Source organism: Oncorhynchus kisutch, linkage group LG30 (genome assembly GCF_002021735.2).
Source record: "Oncorhynchus kisutch isolate 150728-3 linkage group LG30, Okis_V2, whole genome shotgun sequence".
Taxonomy (NCBI): domain Eukaryota; kingdom Metazoa; phylum Chordata; class Actinopteri; order Salmoniformes; family Salmonidae; genus Oncorhynchus; species Oncorhynchus kisutch.
The window spans coordinates 2,477,650-2,496,374 of NC_034203.2; the positions used below are offsets into that span (position 1 = coordinate 2,477,650).

The 18,725-nt window shown below is 41.0% G+C and overlaps 1 protein-coding gene across 14 annotated transcripts in view; it reads left to right on the forward strand.

Annotated features, from left to right (window-relative positions):
• The window catches only part of amph (amphiphysin), a 131,944-nt gene extending 113,875 nt beyond the window's left edge, over window positions 1-18,069 (forward strand). For 6 of the 14 annotated variants that reach the window (XM_031810759.1, XM_020467692.2, XM_031810753.1 and 3 more), the window contains 3 exons: window positions 15,561-15,749; window positions 16,168-16,269; window positions 16,706-18,069. In XM_031810759.1, coding sequence (XP_031666619.1) covers window positions 15,561-15,749; window positions 16,168-16,269; window positions 16,706-16,810 — 396 coding nt within the window. In that variant the 3' untranslated portion in view covers window positions 16,811-18,069. Of the gene's footprint in view, window positions 1-1,665; window positions 1,720-2,821; window positions 2,876-15,560; window positions 15,750-16,167; window positions 16,270-16,705 lie in introns of all 14 variants that reach the window. The other 8 variants (XM_031810751.1, XM_020467690.2, XM_020467694.2 and 5 more) reach the window with 2 other exon arrangements.
• The last annotated feature ends 656 nt before the right edge of the window (window positions 18,070-18,725 follow it).

The following is an 18,725-nucleotide window of genomic DNA, read 5'->3' on the forward strand; positions in this document are numbered from 1 at the left end:
GGCTGGTATGTGTAGTTTTATACATTGTGACATACTTGTTATATTAGAGTGTATGAGCTGTTCAATCCTACTCCAGGTTGGAACCTGGGGCAAGCACTAGACACATGGCAAAGAGATACACTACATGACCAAAAGTATGTGGACACCTACTCGTCTAACATCTCGTTCCAAAATCATGGCCATTGATATGGAGTTGATCTCCCCTTTGCTGCTATAACAGCCTCCACTCTTCTGGGAAGGCTTTCTGTATGGACCTTGCTCTGTGCACAGGGGGAATGTCATGCTTTAACAGGAAAGGGCCTTCCCCAAACTGTTGCCACAAAGTTGGAAGCACAGAATCATCTAGAATGTCATTGAATGCTGTAGCGTTAAGATTTCCCTTCATTGGAATTAAGGGGCCTAGCCCGAAGCATGAAAAACAGCCCCAGACCATTATTCCTCCTCCACCAAACTTTACAGTTGGCACTAAGCAATGGGTCAGGTAGCGTTCTCCTGGCATCCACCAAACCCAGATTAGTCCGTTGGGCTGCCAGATACTGAAGCGTGATTCATCACTCCAGAGATTGGTCCTGCCGACCATTTGCATTGTGCATGGTGATCTTAGGCTTGTGTGCGGCTGCTTGGCCACGGAAACCCATTTCATTAAGCTCCCGACAAACAGTTCTAGTGCTGATGTTGCTTCCAGAGGCAGTTTGGAACTCGGTAGTGAGTGATGCAGCCGAGGAAAGACGATTTTGACAAGCTATGCGGTTCAGCACTCTGCGGTCCCATTCTGTGAGCTTGTGTGGCCTACCACTTTGTGGCTGAGCCGTTGTTGCTCCAAGACGTTTCCTCTTCACAATAACAGCACTTACAGTTGACCGGGGCAGCTCTAGTACGGCAGAAATTTGACAAACTGACTTGTTGGATAGATGGCATTCTATGACGGTGCCGCGTTGAAAGTCATTGACATCTTCAGTAAGGCCATTCTACTGCCAATGTTTGTCTATGGAGATTGCAACGGATGTGGCTGACATAGCCGAATCCACTAATTTGAAGGGGTGTCCACATACGTTTGTATATATTGGGTATGTGCCTTGGGGAGTTGCTCATTTACGAAGGGTAATTACAATTGCTGTGTGTATATGACTCTTATTGTCATGCTTGACATGGGAGTGGAGGAAATGTCTGTATATCCATTTACTTTCTTCCATGTGCCAACCATGTATCAAAACAACTTAAAAAAGATGAGTAGCCTTATTTTCATTCATTGGATTTTAGATTGATATATATATTTCCTTGATATAGATTCTCATTTTTTTTAAATAATTTCCTTGAACAAGAGTATATCCCACTAAATATAATAATAATATAATAACCACAGAATCTGTGCAGAATCTTGATACACCAAGATAGCCTGTACCTTGAAAGAATGGACCAAACATTTCCTTGCCAACACAGCAATGACTGGATGCAACGATTCCTCAAAGCCTGCATCTCAGTACTTTACGTTTTGCACTTGCATGAATGCTATACTAACAATATTAATAAAAAGGAGAACCGCTGTTATGTATGTAATTTATGCAGATTAATCTCAATATATCAAATGCAAACTCAATGCTAAAGGCTGTACTGAAAAAGCTTAGGTAGCTAGCTAGGTGCATTAAAACCTCTTTCTGCGCTTAGATCCTCCCAGTTGAAGAGGCTGAAAAAGCATTCCCCAGCGAAACAGCTCCCCCGGTAACTATAACTTATGCCAAATTTGGCAAAAAAGGAAGCTAAAATCATATTTGGCCGAGTATCTTGTGTGAGTTTGAACCTCAAGTCATATTTTACAATGTTTTGTAGAATCTTAAACATTCAATTGTATTTGACACAGTGTCTCAGACAAGCTTTAAGGTTGAGTCATACAGGACAGAGTGGTATGACATTGAGGTCTGACTCACTCCAAAGTACACAGAGGATGCTATTAAAACAAACCCAAACCTTGGATTTCATGTGCCATTCGAAATTAGCATTTATACTGTAGAAATGTCACTCAATGTATACTGTGACATAAATTGTCACTTTCCATCATTAACGTGTGGCAGGGTAAATAATGTTTTTTCCAGACAACAGTATTCACCAAAATCTGGGTTTGTGTGAATAGCACCCAGTCTCATATGAGCTTGGCTATATCCCCAAACCCCTGTTCCATGTATTCCACATAAAGCTCCATGCTTTAAAATCCCAGAATCTAACATAAATTGATAGTTATGTCACACAGTTATGCCACATTACAAATCTTTATAGAGCATGATATACGGTTATAGATGATTTGTGAAGCATCTATGTAGTGCTTATGAAGCCTTCATAAGATGCACTTTAAATAAAGCAGGACCCAGGTCCCTATAGCAAAGGAACCAATGCCTTGTGAAATGTAAATGTATCATCAGCCATCAGAAGTCTCAACCTTTTTATAACAATGTTATATACTCTCGTACACTCGTATATGAGTTGAAATATCAAAATGCTATATTTATTTAGAAGTATAGCAAATAGGTCACAGGCGGTTGGTGACAGCTTAATTGGGGAGGACAGGGTCATAGTAATGGCAGGAACAGAATAAATGGAATGGTATCGAACACGTCAAACATGTTTTCCATGGTTGATACCATTCCATTCCAACCATTTATTATGAGCTATCCACCTGTGACATAGGAGTACACAAAATGAAAGGAAACATACCAAATAACTTGAAATAACCAAACTAAATCTGGAGAGTCGAGAGAGGCCATCCTCGAGGCTTGAAAATATTTTTTTCCCCAGATGTGATTGTGAATCAACTCTCTTTTGTACGTAGGAATCCGTTCCGACCCCGGAGGAAATGAAGGAGTCCCCTGTGGAGGAGACTCCGGTAATTATTATCCCAAGATTCCCAAACCCCATTCCCAAAACCCTAATGTCCACGATCCCACATTTGCCTTATTCAACAAAGCTCAGTAACTGGGACCTATTGGGACCTGTCCGAAAGTCCATTGAGTCACTTAAGCCTGAAATAGGCTCCAGAAAATAGTAGTGATTGTTGTTATACTTTCATATTACAAGGTATATGTTCTAAGAACATGAGGTGTTCGAATGTAAAGGCCCACCTCAGAGGAAGTTGCCGCACTTATTTAGAGTAATTCCTGTCCTAGATCAGAAATGATTGTTTAAGGTTCCACCTCGAAAACTGACGCAGGCTGTTAATACATATTTAGAAATTGGGGGTGGGAACGTTGTGGTGATTTCCACATGTAGTAGAGAAATAACAACAAATAAGTCACTGACTGACAGCTGGCAGTTTAACTAGCTAGCATGCTAACCTTAGCCAGCGAATGAACGTTATTGTGAGCACCATTTTCAGTTAGCACAGGTGAAAATAATGATTTCATAATAAGAAGACCAACCTACCGGTCAAGAGATCTCAACTAAACTGTGCCTATACGAGCTGTTGAAATGTTGAGGGTTGACGTTTGTCTGACTCTTGCCATTTGATAATTCCAGTGAAACCAAGTCAGATTCTAATCATCATTAATATTTGGACTGCACACAGACAGTTGTGTAAAGTACTTAAGTAAAAATACTTTAAAGTACTACTTAAGTCGTTTTTTGGGGTATCTGTACTTTACTATTTATATTTTTGCCTACTTTTACTTCACTACATTCCTAAATAAAATATTGTACTTTTTACATACATTTTACCTGACAAACCAAAGTACTCCTTACATTTTGAATGCTTAACAGGACAGGGAAATGGTGAAATTGACGCACTTATGAAGAGAACACGTGGTCATCCCTACTGCCTATGGTCAGCCGGACTCACTAAACACAAATGCAATTACATATTTAGCAATTACATATACTTTTGATACTTAAGTATATTTAAAAACCAAATACTTTTAGACTTTTACTCAAGTGCTATTTTACTTTAGTAACTTTCTATTAAGGTATCTACAGTGGGGCAAAAAAGTATTTAGTCAGCCACCAATTGTGCAAGTTCTCCCACTTAAAAAGATGAGAGAGGCCTGTAATTTCATCATAGGTACACTTCAACTATGACAGACAAAATGAGAAAAGAAAATCCAGAAGATCACATTGTAGGATTTTTTATGAATTTATTGGCAAATTATGGTGGAAAATAAGTATTTGGTCACCTACCAACAAGCAAGATTTCTGGCTCTCACAGACCTATAACTTCTTCTTTAAGAGGCTCCTCTGTCCTCCACTCGTTACCTGTATGAATGGCACATGTTTGAACTTGTTATCAGTATAAAAGACACCTGTCCACAACCTCAAACAATCACACTCCAATCTCCACTATGGCCAAGACCAAAGAGCTGCCAAAGGACACCAGAAACAAAATTGTAAACCTGCACCAGGCTGGGAAGACTGAATCTGCAATTGGTAAGCAGCTTGGTTTGAAGAAATCAACTGTGGGAGCAATTATTAGGAAATGGAAGACCACTGATAATCTCCCTCGATCTGGGGCTCCACGCAAGATCTCACCCCGTGGCGTCAAAATGATCACAAGAACGGTGAGCAAAAATCCCAGAACCACACGGGGGGACCTAGTGAATGACCTACAGAGAGCTGGGACCAAAGTAACAAAGCCTACCATCAGTAACACACTACGCCGCCAGGGACTCTGCTTGTCCCCCTGCTTAAGCCAATACATGTCCAGGCCCGTCTGAAGTTTGCTAGAGCATTTGGATGATCCAGAAGAAGATTGGGAGAATGTCATATGGTCAGATGAAACCAAAATATAACTTTTTGGTAAAAACTCAACTCGTCGTGTTTGGGGGGACAAAGAATGCTGAGTTGCATCCAAAGAACACCATACCTACTGTGAAGCATGGGGGTGGAAACATCATGCTTTGGGGCTGTTTTTCTGCAAAGGGACCAGGACGACTGATCCGTGTAAAGGAAATAATGAATGGGGCCATGTATCGTGAGATTTTGAGTGAAAACCTCCTTCCATCAGCAAAGGCATTGAAGATGAAACGTGGCTGGGTCTTTCAGCATGACAATGATCCCAAACACACTGCCTGGGCAATGAAGGAGCATTTCAAGGTCCTGGAGTGGCCTAGCCAGTCTCCAGATCTCAACCCCATAGAAAATATTTGGAGGGAGTTGAAAGTCAGTGTTGCCCAGCAACAGCCCCAAAACATCACTGCTCTAGAGGAGATCTGCATGGAGGAATGGGCCAAAATACCAGCAACAGTGTGTGAAAACCTTGTGAAGATTTACAGAAAACGTTTGACCTCTGTCATTGCCAACAAAGGGTATATAACAAAGTACTGAGATAAACTTTTGTTATTGACCAAATACTTATTTTCCACCATAATTTGCAAATAAATTCATAAAAAATCATACAATGTGATTTTCTGGATTTTTTTCCCTCATTTTGTCTGTCATAGTTGAAGTGTACCTATGATGAAAATTACAGGCCTTTTTAAGTGGGTGAACTTGCACAATTGGTGGCTGACTAAATACTTTTTTGCCCCACTGTATACCTTTACTCAAGTATGACAATTCAGTACTTTTTCCACCACTGCACACGGACATGATCAAATAGCTATATTGTTTGTTCTCTCTGTTATCATTTCAGCAAGCTAGCTAGCTATATATCAATGCATTATTTAAATTGTACAACTACAGTGGGGAGAACAAGTATTTGATACACTGCCGATTTTGCAGGTTTTCCTACTTACAAAGCATGTAGAGGTCTGTAATTTTTATCATAGGTACACTTCAACTGTGAGAGACGGAATTCCAGAAAATCACATTGCATGATTTTTAAGTAATTAATTTGCAATCAATTTGATACATCAGAAAAGCCTCATTTTATATCTTGTACAGAAACCTTTACAGAGATCATACGGTTCCTGTAGTTGACCAGGTTTGCACACACTGCAGCAGGGATTTTGGCCCACTCCTCCATACAGACCTTCTCCAGATCCTTCAGGTTTCGGGGCTGTCGCTGGGCAATACGGACTTTCAGCTCCCTCCAAAGATTTTCTATTGGGTTCAGGTCTGGAGACTGGCCAGGCCACTCCAGGACCTTGAGATGCTTCTTACGGAGCCACTCCTTAGTTGCCCTGGCTGTGTGTTTTGGGTCGTTGTCATGCTGGAAGACCCAGCCACGATCCATCTTCAATGCTCTTACTGAGGGAAGGAGGTTGTTGGCCAAGATCTCGCGATACATGGCCCCATCCATCCTCCCCTCAATACGGTGCAGTCGTCCTGTCCCCTTTGCAGAAAAGCATCCCCAAAGAATGATGTTTTTTTAATTTTTTTATTTCACCTTTATTTAACCAGGTAGGCAAGTTGAGAACAAGTTCTCATTTACAATTGCAACCTGGCCAAGATAAAGCAAAGCAGTTCGACACATACAACAACACAGAGTTTCACATGGAGTAAAACAAACATACAGTCAATAATACAGTAGAAACAAGTCTATATACGATGTGAGCAAATGACGTGAGATAAGGGAGGTAAAGGTAAAAAAAAGGCCATGGTGGCAAAGTAAATACAATATAGCAAGTAAAACACTGGAATGGTAGATTTGCCGTGGAGGAATGTGCAAAGTAGAAATAAAAAATAATGGGGTGCAAAGGAGCTAAATAAATAAAATATATAAAGTAGGGAAAGAGGTAGTTGTTTGGGCTAAATTATAGATGGGCTATGTACAGGTGCAGTAATATGTGAGCTGCTCTGACAGCTGTTGCTTAAAGCTAGTGAGGGAGATAAGTGTTTCCAGTTTCAGAGATTTTTGTAGTTCGTTCCAGTCATTGGCAGCAGAGAACTGGAAGGAGAGGCAGCCAAAGAAAGAATTGGTTTTGGGGGTGACCAGAGAGATATACCTGCTGGAGCGCGTGCTACATGTGGGTGATGCTATGGTGACCAGCGAGCTGAGATAAGGAGGGACTTTACCTAGCAGGGTCTTGTAGATGACATGGAGCCAGTGGGTTTGGCGACGAGTATGAAGTGAGGGCCAGCCAACGAGAGCGTACAGGTCGCAATGGTGGGTAGTATATGGGGCGTTGGTGACAAAACGGATGGCACTGTGATAGACTGCATCCAATTTGTTGAGTGGGGTATTGGAGGCTATTTTGTCGAGGATTGGTAGGATGGTCAGTTTTACAAGGGTATGTTTGGCAGCATGAGTGAAGGATGCTTTGTAGCGAAATAGGAAGCCAATTCTAGTTTTAACTTTGGATTGGAGATGTTTGATGTGGGTCTGGCAGGAGAGTTTACAGTCTAACCAGACACCTAGGTATTTGTAGTTGTCCACGTATTCTAAGTCAGAGCCATCCAGAGTAGTGATGTTGGACAAGCGGGCAGGTGCAGGCAGCGATCGGTTGAAGAGCATGCATTTAGTTTTACTTGTATTTAAGAGCAATTGGAGGCCACGGAAGGAGAGTTGTATGGCATTGAAGCTTGCCTGGAGGGTTGTTAACACAGTGTCTAAAGAAGGGCCAGAAGTATACAGAATGGTGTCGTCTGCGTAGAGGTAGATCAGAGACTCACCAGCAGCAAGAGCGACATCATTGATGTATATAGAGAAGAGATTCTGTCCAAGAATTGAACCCTGTGGCACCCCCATAGAGATCCGGACAACAGACCCTCCGATTTGACACACTGAACTCTATCAGAAAAGTAGTTGGTGAAACAGGCGAGGCAATCATTTGAGAAACCAAGGCTGTCGAGTCTGCCGTTGAGGATGTGGTGATTGACAGAGTCGAAAGCCTTGGCCAGATCATTGAATACGGCTGCACAGTAATGTTTCTTATCGTTGGCGGTTAAGATATCGTTTAGGACCTTGAGCGTGGTTGAGGTGCACCCATGAACAGCTCTGAAACCAGATTGCATAGCAGAGAGGGTAGGTGAGATTCGAAATGGTCGGTGATCTGTTTGTTGACTTGGCTTTCGAAGACCTTAGAAAGGCAAGGTAGGATAGATATAGGTCTGTGGCAGTTTGGGTCAAGAGTGTCCCCCCCTTTGAAGAGGGGGATGACTGCAGCTGCTTTCCCATCTTTGGGAATCTCAGACGACATGAAAGAGAGGTTGAATATGCTAGTAATAGCGGTGGCAACAATTTCGGCAGATAATTTTAGAAAGAAAGGGTCAAGATTGTCTAGCCCGGCTGATTTGTAGGGGTCCAGATTTTGCAGCTTTTTTAGAACATCAGCTGACTGGATTTGGGATAAGGAGAATGGGGAAAGCTTGGGCGAGTTGCTGTTGACCGGGGTAGCCAGGTGGAAAGCATGGCCAGCCATAGAAAAATGCTTATTGAAATTCTCAATTATAGTGGATTTATCAGTGGTGAGGTGAGATCATGAGGTGAGATCTTGCATGGAGCCCCAGACTGAGGGTGATTGACCATCATCTTGAACTTCTTCCATTTTCTAAAAATTGCACCAACAGTTGTTGCCTTCTCACCAAGCTGCTTGGTCTTGGCCATTGTGGAGAGGTTGGAGTCTGTTTGATTGAGTGTGTGGACAGGTGTCTTTTATACAGGTTACGAGTTCAAACAGGTGCAGTTAATACAGGTAATGAGTGGAGAACAGGAGGGCTTCTTAAAGAAAAACTAACAGGTCTGTGAGAGCCGGAATTCTTACTGGTTGGTAGGTGATCAAATACTTATGTCATGCAATAAAATGCAAATTAATTACTTAAAAATCATACAATGTGATTTTCTGGATTTTTGTTTTAGATTCACAGTTGAAGTGTACCTATGATAAAAATGACAGACCTCTACATGCTTTGTAAGTAGGAAAACCTGCAAAATCGGCAGTGTATCAAATACTTGTTCTCCCCACTGTATCATACATTGACTAAAATTATGACTTATTGTCTTAAATCGATGTGCAACAGCCTGGGTAAGCTCTGGCCATCGTCTCTCAGCTCAAAAAAAGTGGATTTCTACTGGTGTGGGTGTTTAACTATTCCGAAATTAAACAAAAGGGCTATACCAAACAAAGCCAAACGAACAAGGCGACAGTTAATCCACAAAAAAATGGGAATACCACAACCATGATCGCATCGCAATAAATGTTTCTACTGCCAACTAAAATGTATATGCATTTGCTATAGGCAGATGTCAGTCGAATGTTTTAAATTGAAACTGCTTTTCAATTGTTCACTTAGCTTCTTTTTTTTTGCCCCCCATTCCACGGTAGACGTTACGTAATTGCTTCCCATTTAGTATTGTGAACTGTCATTAATTGTTGCTGAACCACAAACAACTGCAATAATCATAACTCACATTTCTTGTGAATGCTGCCTTAACACCGCCATGACAAAATCTTTTTCAAAATCTTTTTTCTTATGTAGGAGGTTGCAACTTTAGTGAGCGTTCAGATGGATAACTATTTGGTGAAGAACAGACATTGTACTTTGTAATGGAGAACAGGCACTTGTCTTAACTCTTTTTTTTTGATCCGTAGCCTTATGGTGGTTGGTCTGCATCAATAACATCTCTTTGTCTGAACTATAGGCACCTGTGGATGCTAAAGGTTCTCCTCAGGAAGACACTGGTAACAAACTGACTACTGAAAGTTGCATCCCCGTTATCCTCATCGTGGTGATGTATCTGATACCAGTGCCAGCATTATTGCTAACACTTTATTTGAATCTGCCTACATAATGTGATCATTATGATGACATGACAAAGCGAACGTCGCAAAAAGCTGTGGCATCTGATTTCCGCTACCTGATCTGTGAGATTTTTTAAATTTAATTTAATTTATTTTTCACCTTTATTTAACCAGGCAAGTCAGTTAAGAACACATTCTTATTTTCAATGACGGCCTGGGAACAGTGGGTTAACTGCCTGTTCAGGGGCAGAACGACAGATTTGTACCTTGTCAGCTTGGGGGTTTGAACTCGCAACCTTCCGGTTACTAGTCCAACGCTCTAACCACTAGGCTACAGGGTGTACTGTTATTTAAGTTTGCTGCTATATAATTTGAAGGTTAGGTAAAGTGTTACTGAATGATGGAAATGTTGCAGCAGCATGGTATCCGGATTGCTGCACAATGCTCAACATTATGAATATATCATCTACAAGCTTGGTATCAGACTTGTCCTCAAAACGGATCTCCTTTATAGGATACTGTTTTCACACATCGAAAACAAGCTTTTTGCTGTTAATATTTTCTATCAAATGCCTCCTTTTCACATGACTTTACTTGAAACAAACAGTAGCAAGTAGGTTTACAAGTGTGGGTGTTACACCAGTAGCACTATCAAAGACCTAGTCCACTGGGCACACGCTGCTTGGATCAACGTTGTTTCCATGTCATTTCAATGAAATTACATTGAACCAAAATGGAGTAGACGTTGAAATGACATCTGTGCCCAGTGGGAGATGATGATTTGGGCAGATAGTAGATTCCGATGTTTGAAGTAAATGTATTTTCTATGGTGTGTTATAAACCTTGTTGTGTAATTCTTCCAGATCCTGTTTGTTCATACATACATTGTTATTATCACTTATAACTTTAACCCTTAAATTCAAATAGCAGTTCTGATACAATTATGTTTTCCGTGTCGTTATAGACGGGTTAGCTGGCAACGTCACGGAAACGATGCGTACGCTCCAATGGCAGAAGTCTGTATGTTGTGATTCTGTATGGCCAGATAGCAACAATGACAAGAAGCTCCCGTGTGGGGAATCGTAGGTGGCTCTTTCCAGCTAGTTGTATCTTGTTCTTGATACTATGTCTTGTTTTGAGGTGTCTTGACTGATGTCACGTCTATGCTAATATGGCAAAAAAATGCATTAGCTAGCTAACCAACAATAACATTGGAGACGAAATATAGTTTACAAGTTGTCAACAACCTAAGCCAACCCCGTCTGTTTTGCCCTATAGTTGCGCACGCGACGGTTTTGTTGTTAAATCATATTTTATGTTCATATATTGAATAGTGCTGTTTTTGCCGTATATATTTTGAATGTATATATTGTGTTGTTTTCTGGTGGTTAAACTATCTTTTGCAGTGCTGCTAGTAGGGGAGACCAGGGGTAATTGTAACACATTACATTTTTTCAAACAGAAACCAGCTAGTGTGATGAAACAGTATATGCCAATGTTTAAGTTCTCTCCCTGCTTGAAATTGTTCAGTCAAACATCTCACTATTAGCTTGTTTGAACATAGGTTTTTAGGGGTGAAAGTCGTTTTTTCCACAACCTGTATATGTTTTTCTACTCTCCTGGGCATTAATGTCCAATAATTCATCACTATATGTTGGCTTAACACTGACAAGTGTCACTATTCGTGTCTCTTGCTAGACACATAATGTTTTGTCATGGCTGCTAGGGTTGGGGTGCAATTGTAATTACAAGCAGCCAAATGTTGAAAACAAGGGATTTTACTTTAAGATGGTATCAATTATACAAATACTAACTTAAAATAGCCTTGGGGTTCTGTAGAGTGCCAAATAATTGAAAACAGATATGACCTGTGCAACATCAAACTATTCAAGATGTTTTGAGCAGAACCGAATGGGGTTGTTACGGTAAATATTAGTTACGCACATAGAAATACTTATATTTATTGCAAAATCATTCCATACTGTATGTCTATGATATGATCATTCATAAACTTGAATGTTTTTTTTAAGTTAAGTGAGTTTATATGATTGATTTATTTGACATTTGACCCCAGCTACTGTTAAATTTTCCCCGTGCCAGAAGAATTGTAACGTCCAGACTTTTTGGACTAGAATCAATATTGTGATCTGACGGTCTCATGTACAGACCGATAAATGGTATGAATGATTAGGAGACAGATGTACATAACTTGCCTAGTTTCAAGTAGTCTTTGAGCAGTAGAGAAAATACCAAAAATCTCCCAAACTTCTCACATTCTGAACTGTAAAATAATGTTGTCACCTTATTGCACTGGTGTTTAGTGTTATTATTATTTATATATTTTATTTTTTTACTGTGTATTCGTTTGTGGTGATCACTTCCATACTGTATTTGTTGAAAATTACATTTCCTATCAAATGCTATACACACATGTAGATCGATGACAATCTAATTCCATTTGAGTGGGAATCTATTCCCACCTTTATAAATGCCTCTTTTCTGAATACCATAGAACGGAATAATCCCCCATATTTTCAAACGGTATAAGAATAAGAGCAAACTCATTTGTCCTCATGCGCTGAGATGCTCGTTGATCTCGTTGATCAAATCAAGTAATTGAATTTGTCACATGCGCCGATTACAACAGGTGTAGGTAGACCTTACTGTGAAATGCTTACTTACAAGCCCTTAACCAACAATGCAGTTTTAAGAAAATGTTAATGTTAAGTAAAAAATAGATCAGTTTAAAAAAATATATAATAAATACAAATAATTAAAGAGAAGTCGTAAAATAGCGGTAGCGAGTCTATATACAGGGCTGCCGGTACAGAGTCAATGTGCGGGGACACCGGTTAGTCGAGGTAATTGAGGAAATATATACATGTAGGTAGAGTCTAAGTGACTATGCATAGATAATAAACAGAGAGAAGCAGCAGAGTAAAAGAGGGTGGTCACAATGCAAATAGTCTGGGTAATCATTTCATTAGCTGTTCAGGAGTCTTATGTCTTGGGGGTAGAAGCTGTTAAGAAACCTTTTGGACCTAGACTTGACCCTCCGGTACCGCTTTCCGTGCGGTAGCAGAGAGAACAGTCTATGACTAGGGCTGGAGTCTTTGACAATTTTTAGGGCCTTCCTCTGACACCGCCTGGTATAGAGATCCTGGATGGCAGGAAGCTTGGCCCCAGTGATATACTGGGCCGTTCGCACTACCCTCTGTAGTGCCTTGCGGTCGGAGGCAGTGATGCAAACAGTCAGGATGCTCTCGATGGTGCAGCTGTAGAACTTTTTGAGGAACTGAGAACCCATGCCAAATCTTTTCAGGCTCCTGAGGGGCAATAGGCTTTGCCGTGCCCTCTTCACGACTGTCTTGGTGTGTTTGGACCATGATAGTTTGTTGGTGATGTAGACAGCAAGGAACTTGAAGCTCTCAACCTGCTCTACCACAGCCCCGTCGATGAGAATGGGGGTGTGCTCGGTCCTCCTTTTCCTGTAGTCCACAATCATCTCCTTTGTCTTGATCACGTTGAGGGAGAGGTTGTTATCCTGACACCACACTGTCAGGTCTCTGACCTCCCTATTGGCTGTCTCATCGTTGTCGGTGATCAGGCCTACCACTGTTGTGTCATCAGAAAACTTAATGATGGTGTTGGAGTCATGCCTAGCCATGCAGTCATGAGTGAACAGGGAGTACAGGAGAGGACAGAGCACTTACCCGAGGGGCCCCCATGTTGAGGATCAGTGTGGCAAATGTTGTTACCTACCCTTACCACCTCGGGGCGGCCCGTCAGGAAGTCCAGGATCCAGTTGCGGAGGGGGTGTTCAGTCCCAGGGTCCTTAGCTTATTGATGAGCTTTGAGGGCACTATGGTGTTGAATGCGGAGCGGTAGTCAATGAACAGCATTCTCACATAGGTGTTCCTTTTGTCCAGGTGGGAAAGGGCAATGTGGAGTACAATGGAGATTGCATCATCTGTGAATCTGTTGGGGCGGTATGCAAATTGGAGTGGGTCTAGGGTTTCTGGGATAATGGTGTTGATGTGAGCGATGACCAGCCTTTCAAAGCACTTCATGGCTACAGACATGAGTGCTACGTGAGTGCTACGGGTGCTAGTCATTTTGTCAGGTTACCTTGGTGTTCTTGGGCACAGGGTCTATAGTGGTCTGCTTGAAACATGTTGGTATTACAGACTCGGTCAGGGACATGTTGAAAATGTCAGTGAAGACACTTGCCAGTTGGTCAGTGTATGCTCGGAGTACACGTAATCCGTCTGGCCCTGCGACCTTGTGACTGTTGACCTGTTTAAAGGTCTTACTCACATCGGCTATGGCGAGCATGATCACACAGGAGGAATGGGCCAAAATTCACCCAACTTATTGTGGGAAGCTTTTGGAAGGCTACCCGAAACTTTTGACCTAAGTTGAACAATTTAAAGGCAATGCTACCAAATACTAATTGAGTGTATGTAAACTTCTGACCCACTGGGAATGTGATGAAATAAATAAAAGCTGAAATAATTAATTCTGTCTACTATTTTTCTGACATTTCACATTCTTAGAATAAAGTGGTGATCCTAACTGACCTAAGACAGGGAATTTTTATTAGGATTAAATGTCAGGAATTGTGAAAAACTGAGTTTAAATGTATTTGGCTAAGGTGTATGTAAACTTCCGACTTCAACTGTAGATGAAAACTCTCTTGGTAAATAGTGTGGTCTACAGCTTATCATGAAATAGTCTAACTCCGGTGAATAAAACCTAGAGAATTCCTTACTATTAGATTTTGTGCACCAGCTGTTTACAAATATATATTGCCCGCCACCCCTTGTCTTACCAGAGGCGGCTGTTCTATCCTGCCGATGCAGTGTAAAACTCACCAGCTGTGTTATCCATGTTGTCGTTCAGCCACAAATCGGTGAAACATAAGATATTACAGTTTTTAATGTCCCGTTGGTAGGATGTACGTGATCGTAGTTCGTCAATTTTATTATACAAAGATTGTACGTTGGCTAATAGGACCAATGATGAAGGCAGATTACCCAGTCGCCATCGGATCTTTAGAAGGCTCCCCGACCTACGTCCCTGATATCTCTCTTTCTACTGTGAATGACGGGGATTTAGGCTTTGTCTGGTGTCTGAAGTAAATTCGTTAAAGACAAAAACTTCTTCCAGTACGAGGTGAGTAATCGCTGTCCTTATGTTTAGAAGCTCTTTTCGGTCATAAGAGACTGTGGCACAAACATTATGTACAAAAAAGTACGTTACAAATAACGCGAAAAAACACACACAATAGCATAATTGGTTAGGGGACTGTAAAATGTCAGCCATCACCTCCGGCGCCATTGTACAGGATGAGAATACTGCTTGGCATTAGGGCTTTTTGGTGGTCATCATCACGGCTGTTGAACTTACCCACCCCTATTTCATCTTATTGTCGGCGGCCTTGGACAGCTCCACTCCCTTTGCATATTATGTTTTTAAAAGTAAATGTAACAAAATGTTGGTGCAAACTTTAAATATCTTACCGGTATGTCAGTATACAACGAAAAAATATAATTGGGGCCCAGAATTTCTCTTGGTCATGTCCCCTGATCCCTCACCGACTTTCCTTGATGACCTTCGAGGTTTGGTTGCCACCATGTTGTTTACACAAGGTCATCATGTTTGTGATGAATGGTCATGAAGGAAAAGAGACAAGGAAAGGAAGCTTTTTTAGAACTATTGGGATGTACTGTAGCCATTGATGTAAACATGGATGGTATTCATGAAAATAGACACTGAAATGTCAACATATTAATCCAATGAAACCATGTTTCGAAACTATGTGGATCTATGGTGTGAAAATCATTCTATTTATTTCTTGAAGAATATATTAACTGCTTGTATGGCTACGTTTTAGCATGTATAAATGTGTGGATTTGTGTGTGTTATTGTGTCTCGTTAACGGGTTTCTTTCCTCACCAGGAGAAGATGCCTATTCCCTCAGTGGTGATTGAGCCAGCCTCCAGCAACGAAGGTGACGATGACCGCGACATTATTGACATTTCCCCAACGACCATCAGCGACAACGGAGTGACAGCGGACACCCAGACGGCCAAAGACATCACCACCTCCGACGGCCCACCAGGACTCCCTCCTGGCTTCCTTTACAAGGTTTTCCCTGGTCCACACACACACACACACTAACCCATTATACTCCTTTTTTGTGTCAGTCTCCCTCTCACTCTTGCCCTCTCACACACACGCACACAAACACCCACAAGACCTCCCTGATTCACACAAAAAGGCTGACCTGAATTGCACTGTGCTGGCTAGGTAGGATATTTTCTTTTCAGTTGGTCTTTCCAGCGACTATGGTGGATTCATAGTACAGCTGGGCTTTGCCAGGTTTGGCCCTATAGTGTGAAACTGGCAACACTCAAAATAGAATAACTGTATTTTGTTGTATACCGTTATCAACACACACTTGGATACACACACACACACACACACACACACACACACACACACACACACACACACACACACACACACGTGCTCTCATGCTGTATTATGAACTCCTATCCTGTAGGTGGAGACTCTGCATGACTTTGAAGCTGCAAACTCAGACGAGCTGGAGCTGAAGAAAGGTGACGTGGTTCTGGTTGTTCCCACGGCTACAGCAGAAGATCAGGTGAGGAAAAACTCTGTATTCACACTGTATTAAATCAGCTTTCAAATTCTAAAAATGCTATATTAATCCTGTACAAATACTGAGCACTTCACGTCCATAGAATATCATAAATATGGTAAAATAGAGTGGATCTCAGATCATTGGTAAAAAAAACTAACACAGCACTCCAGTACAGTGACCAGATTCCATGTAACAGTATTCCCGATGATCCACTTGGTGGAGCCATAACCATATTGCTTATGCCTCATAGATCTGTGAACACTGAAAGGATAGGCTTTTGAGGAAGTAAAAGGACCGAAATAGAGCTGGGTCCTTGTCTACCTAACACATACACAAATAGAGTAGTTTAGCTTTATGTTAGCTACCAGCCTAGTACACAGGCATATCCATGGCCAATGAAATTCACCTCTTGCCTCACTTTCTCTATGTTTTCCAGGATGCGGGTTGGCTTACAGGTATCAAGGAAAGCGAATGGTCGCACCTTGGGGCCAGTGCCCACAAAGGACTCTTCCCAGAAAACTTCACACAGCGCTTGGAGTAACCATCTGAGCCCGGAGAAAAGAGTTGTGGGGGAGGTGAAGGGGCCTGTGTTCTCCAGACAATGTCTAGCCGAGCGTCTGCTAACCCGTCTGTGACCTTGTCTGCAAGACAGACCAAGGCCGTCACTGATAGAGGAAAGGACACAAACAATCAACAAAAAACAAACCAAGTGTGGATAAACACTAGTACCTGCTCGGAGCATAACGAAAAATAACATGAGCATGATGCGATAGTATGGTCTACCCTTTTTTTGTTTGTTAACCTTTAAGCAACAGCGAATTGATGTGTGCTTTGTTGGAAGTGTGGTGACCTCCACATGTAAATCCCTTGACCTCCACATGTAAATCCCTTGACCTCCACATGTAAATCCCTTGATCTCCACATGTAAATCCATATCTGTTTCAAGGATAAACTAAAATGAGAAATACCTCCTGAAGAAAAAAAAAAAGTTACCTTATCTTCTCTGCACCAAGTGTATTGTATTGATTTTGTTGCTCTGCAGTGGAATTTCTAAGAATCTGTAGTGCTATGATCTATCTAACTGTTCTTGAGTGTTACTTTAAGTGTTTTCTTTCTGACATTTCAGCCATAAATGTTACCTTGCATCATTGTTAGTGTTCTCTTGTAGTGTCATGGCTGTATGTGTGCGGCTGTAGTGATTCTTTTTTTGGAGTACTCAGTGTTGACATTGTTCATTGACAAGACATGCTGTGCTCTTGCCGAAACAACATAATTGACGTTGAAATTCTGAGCATTGGAATGGGACGTCCGATGAGTTTCCAGCATGAAAAATGATGTTTGTGATGAAGCTGAGATCCGGGAACTGGCAGATGCAGCTTTCTCAAAGTAAAATAAAAAAATAACACTGTAGCTCCCTAACATAAAACGTTAATGTGTATATCCTTATACCTTATATCTGCAATTACATATATACAAGAAACCAAGTCAACCAGTGGAAAGACATATGAAGTTATTTATTTGTGAATGAAATGTTATGATAAATTGTATTTATTTAACTTTATATTTTATTTTTAAAGTTTAAGATCACTGGGAAGGTGCTGGGAGAGAAATCAGATATGCAATTTATGTAATTGGTTTATATACTGTAGGGTCACAATAGTCCAACTGTTCAGTATAGCAATTAATATGACGTCACTCCTGTTTTCGTACAGTTAGCCCTCACTGTATAACCTTTTTTTGTGATATACATATCTGTGATTATTTATCTAAAGGTGAATAAAGAATAGTTAATATGTTACAGCTCCTCGTTGATTGGGAATTATTTGCAGATCTGGTTCAAATACATGCGTATTTAAGTATTTGTATTTTAAATACTTATTGTCTGGCCAAATCAACTACTTCTATTTGAAGTATTTGAAAGTATTTTTCTAATCATTTCCACTAAATACTATTTGAAACTATTTTCAAATACTTGTTTCCAAATACCCTGGAGGACCAAACAGACCGGGGTACAAATGCATGGAGTATTTAAATATTTGTATCTGGAAATACACTTCTATCTGAAAATACATGTCAATACTTTCCAAGTGTATTTCCAAATACATTCCAAAATACAAATAGTATTTTTTTCAAAGAAAAATATCCAAATACGATTTTTGTTGTTCATGAAAAACAGGAACTTGTGAGTTGCACAGCGTGGCGGGGTCATCGACATTCAATTTACTGCACTTGCGAGAGTCAGACAATGCCAAATCAAAGTGCCTATACACTGTAGATAAAGAGCTCCAGAAACGGCTTCTCCAATAGAAATGCCCGATCACGCTTGTAGGTGATGTTATGGCGACGTTGTGTCGCACTGACCTACGCATGAGCAGCCCGTCAAATCAAAGGCACTCCTTCGATATCAAGTTGAAGTAATACTTTAAGTTGCATACTCAAATTGACACAGGACACTG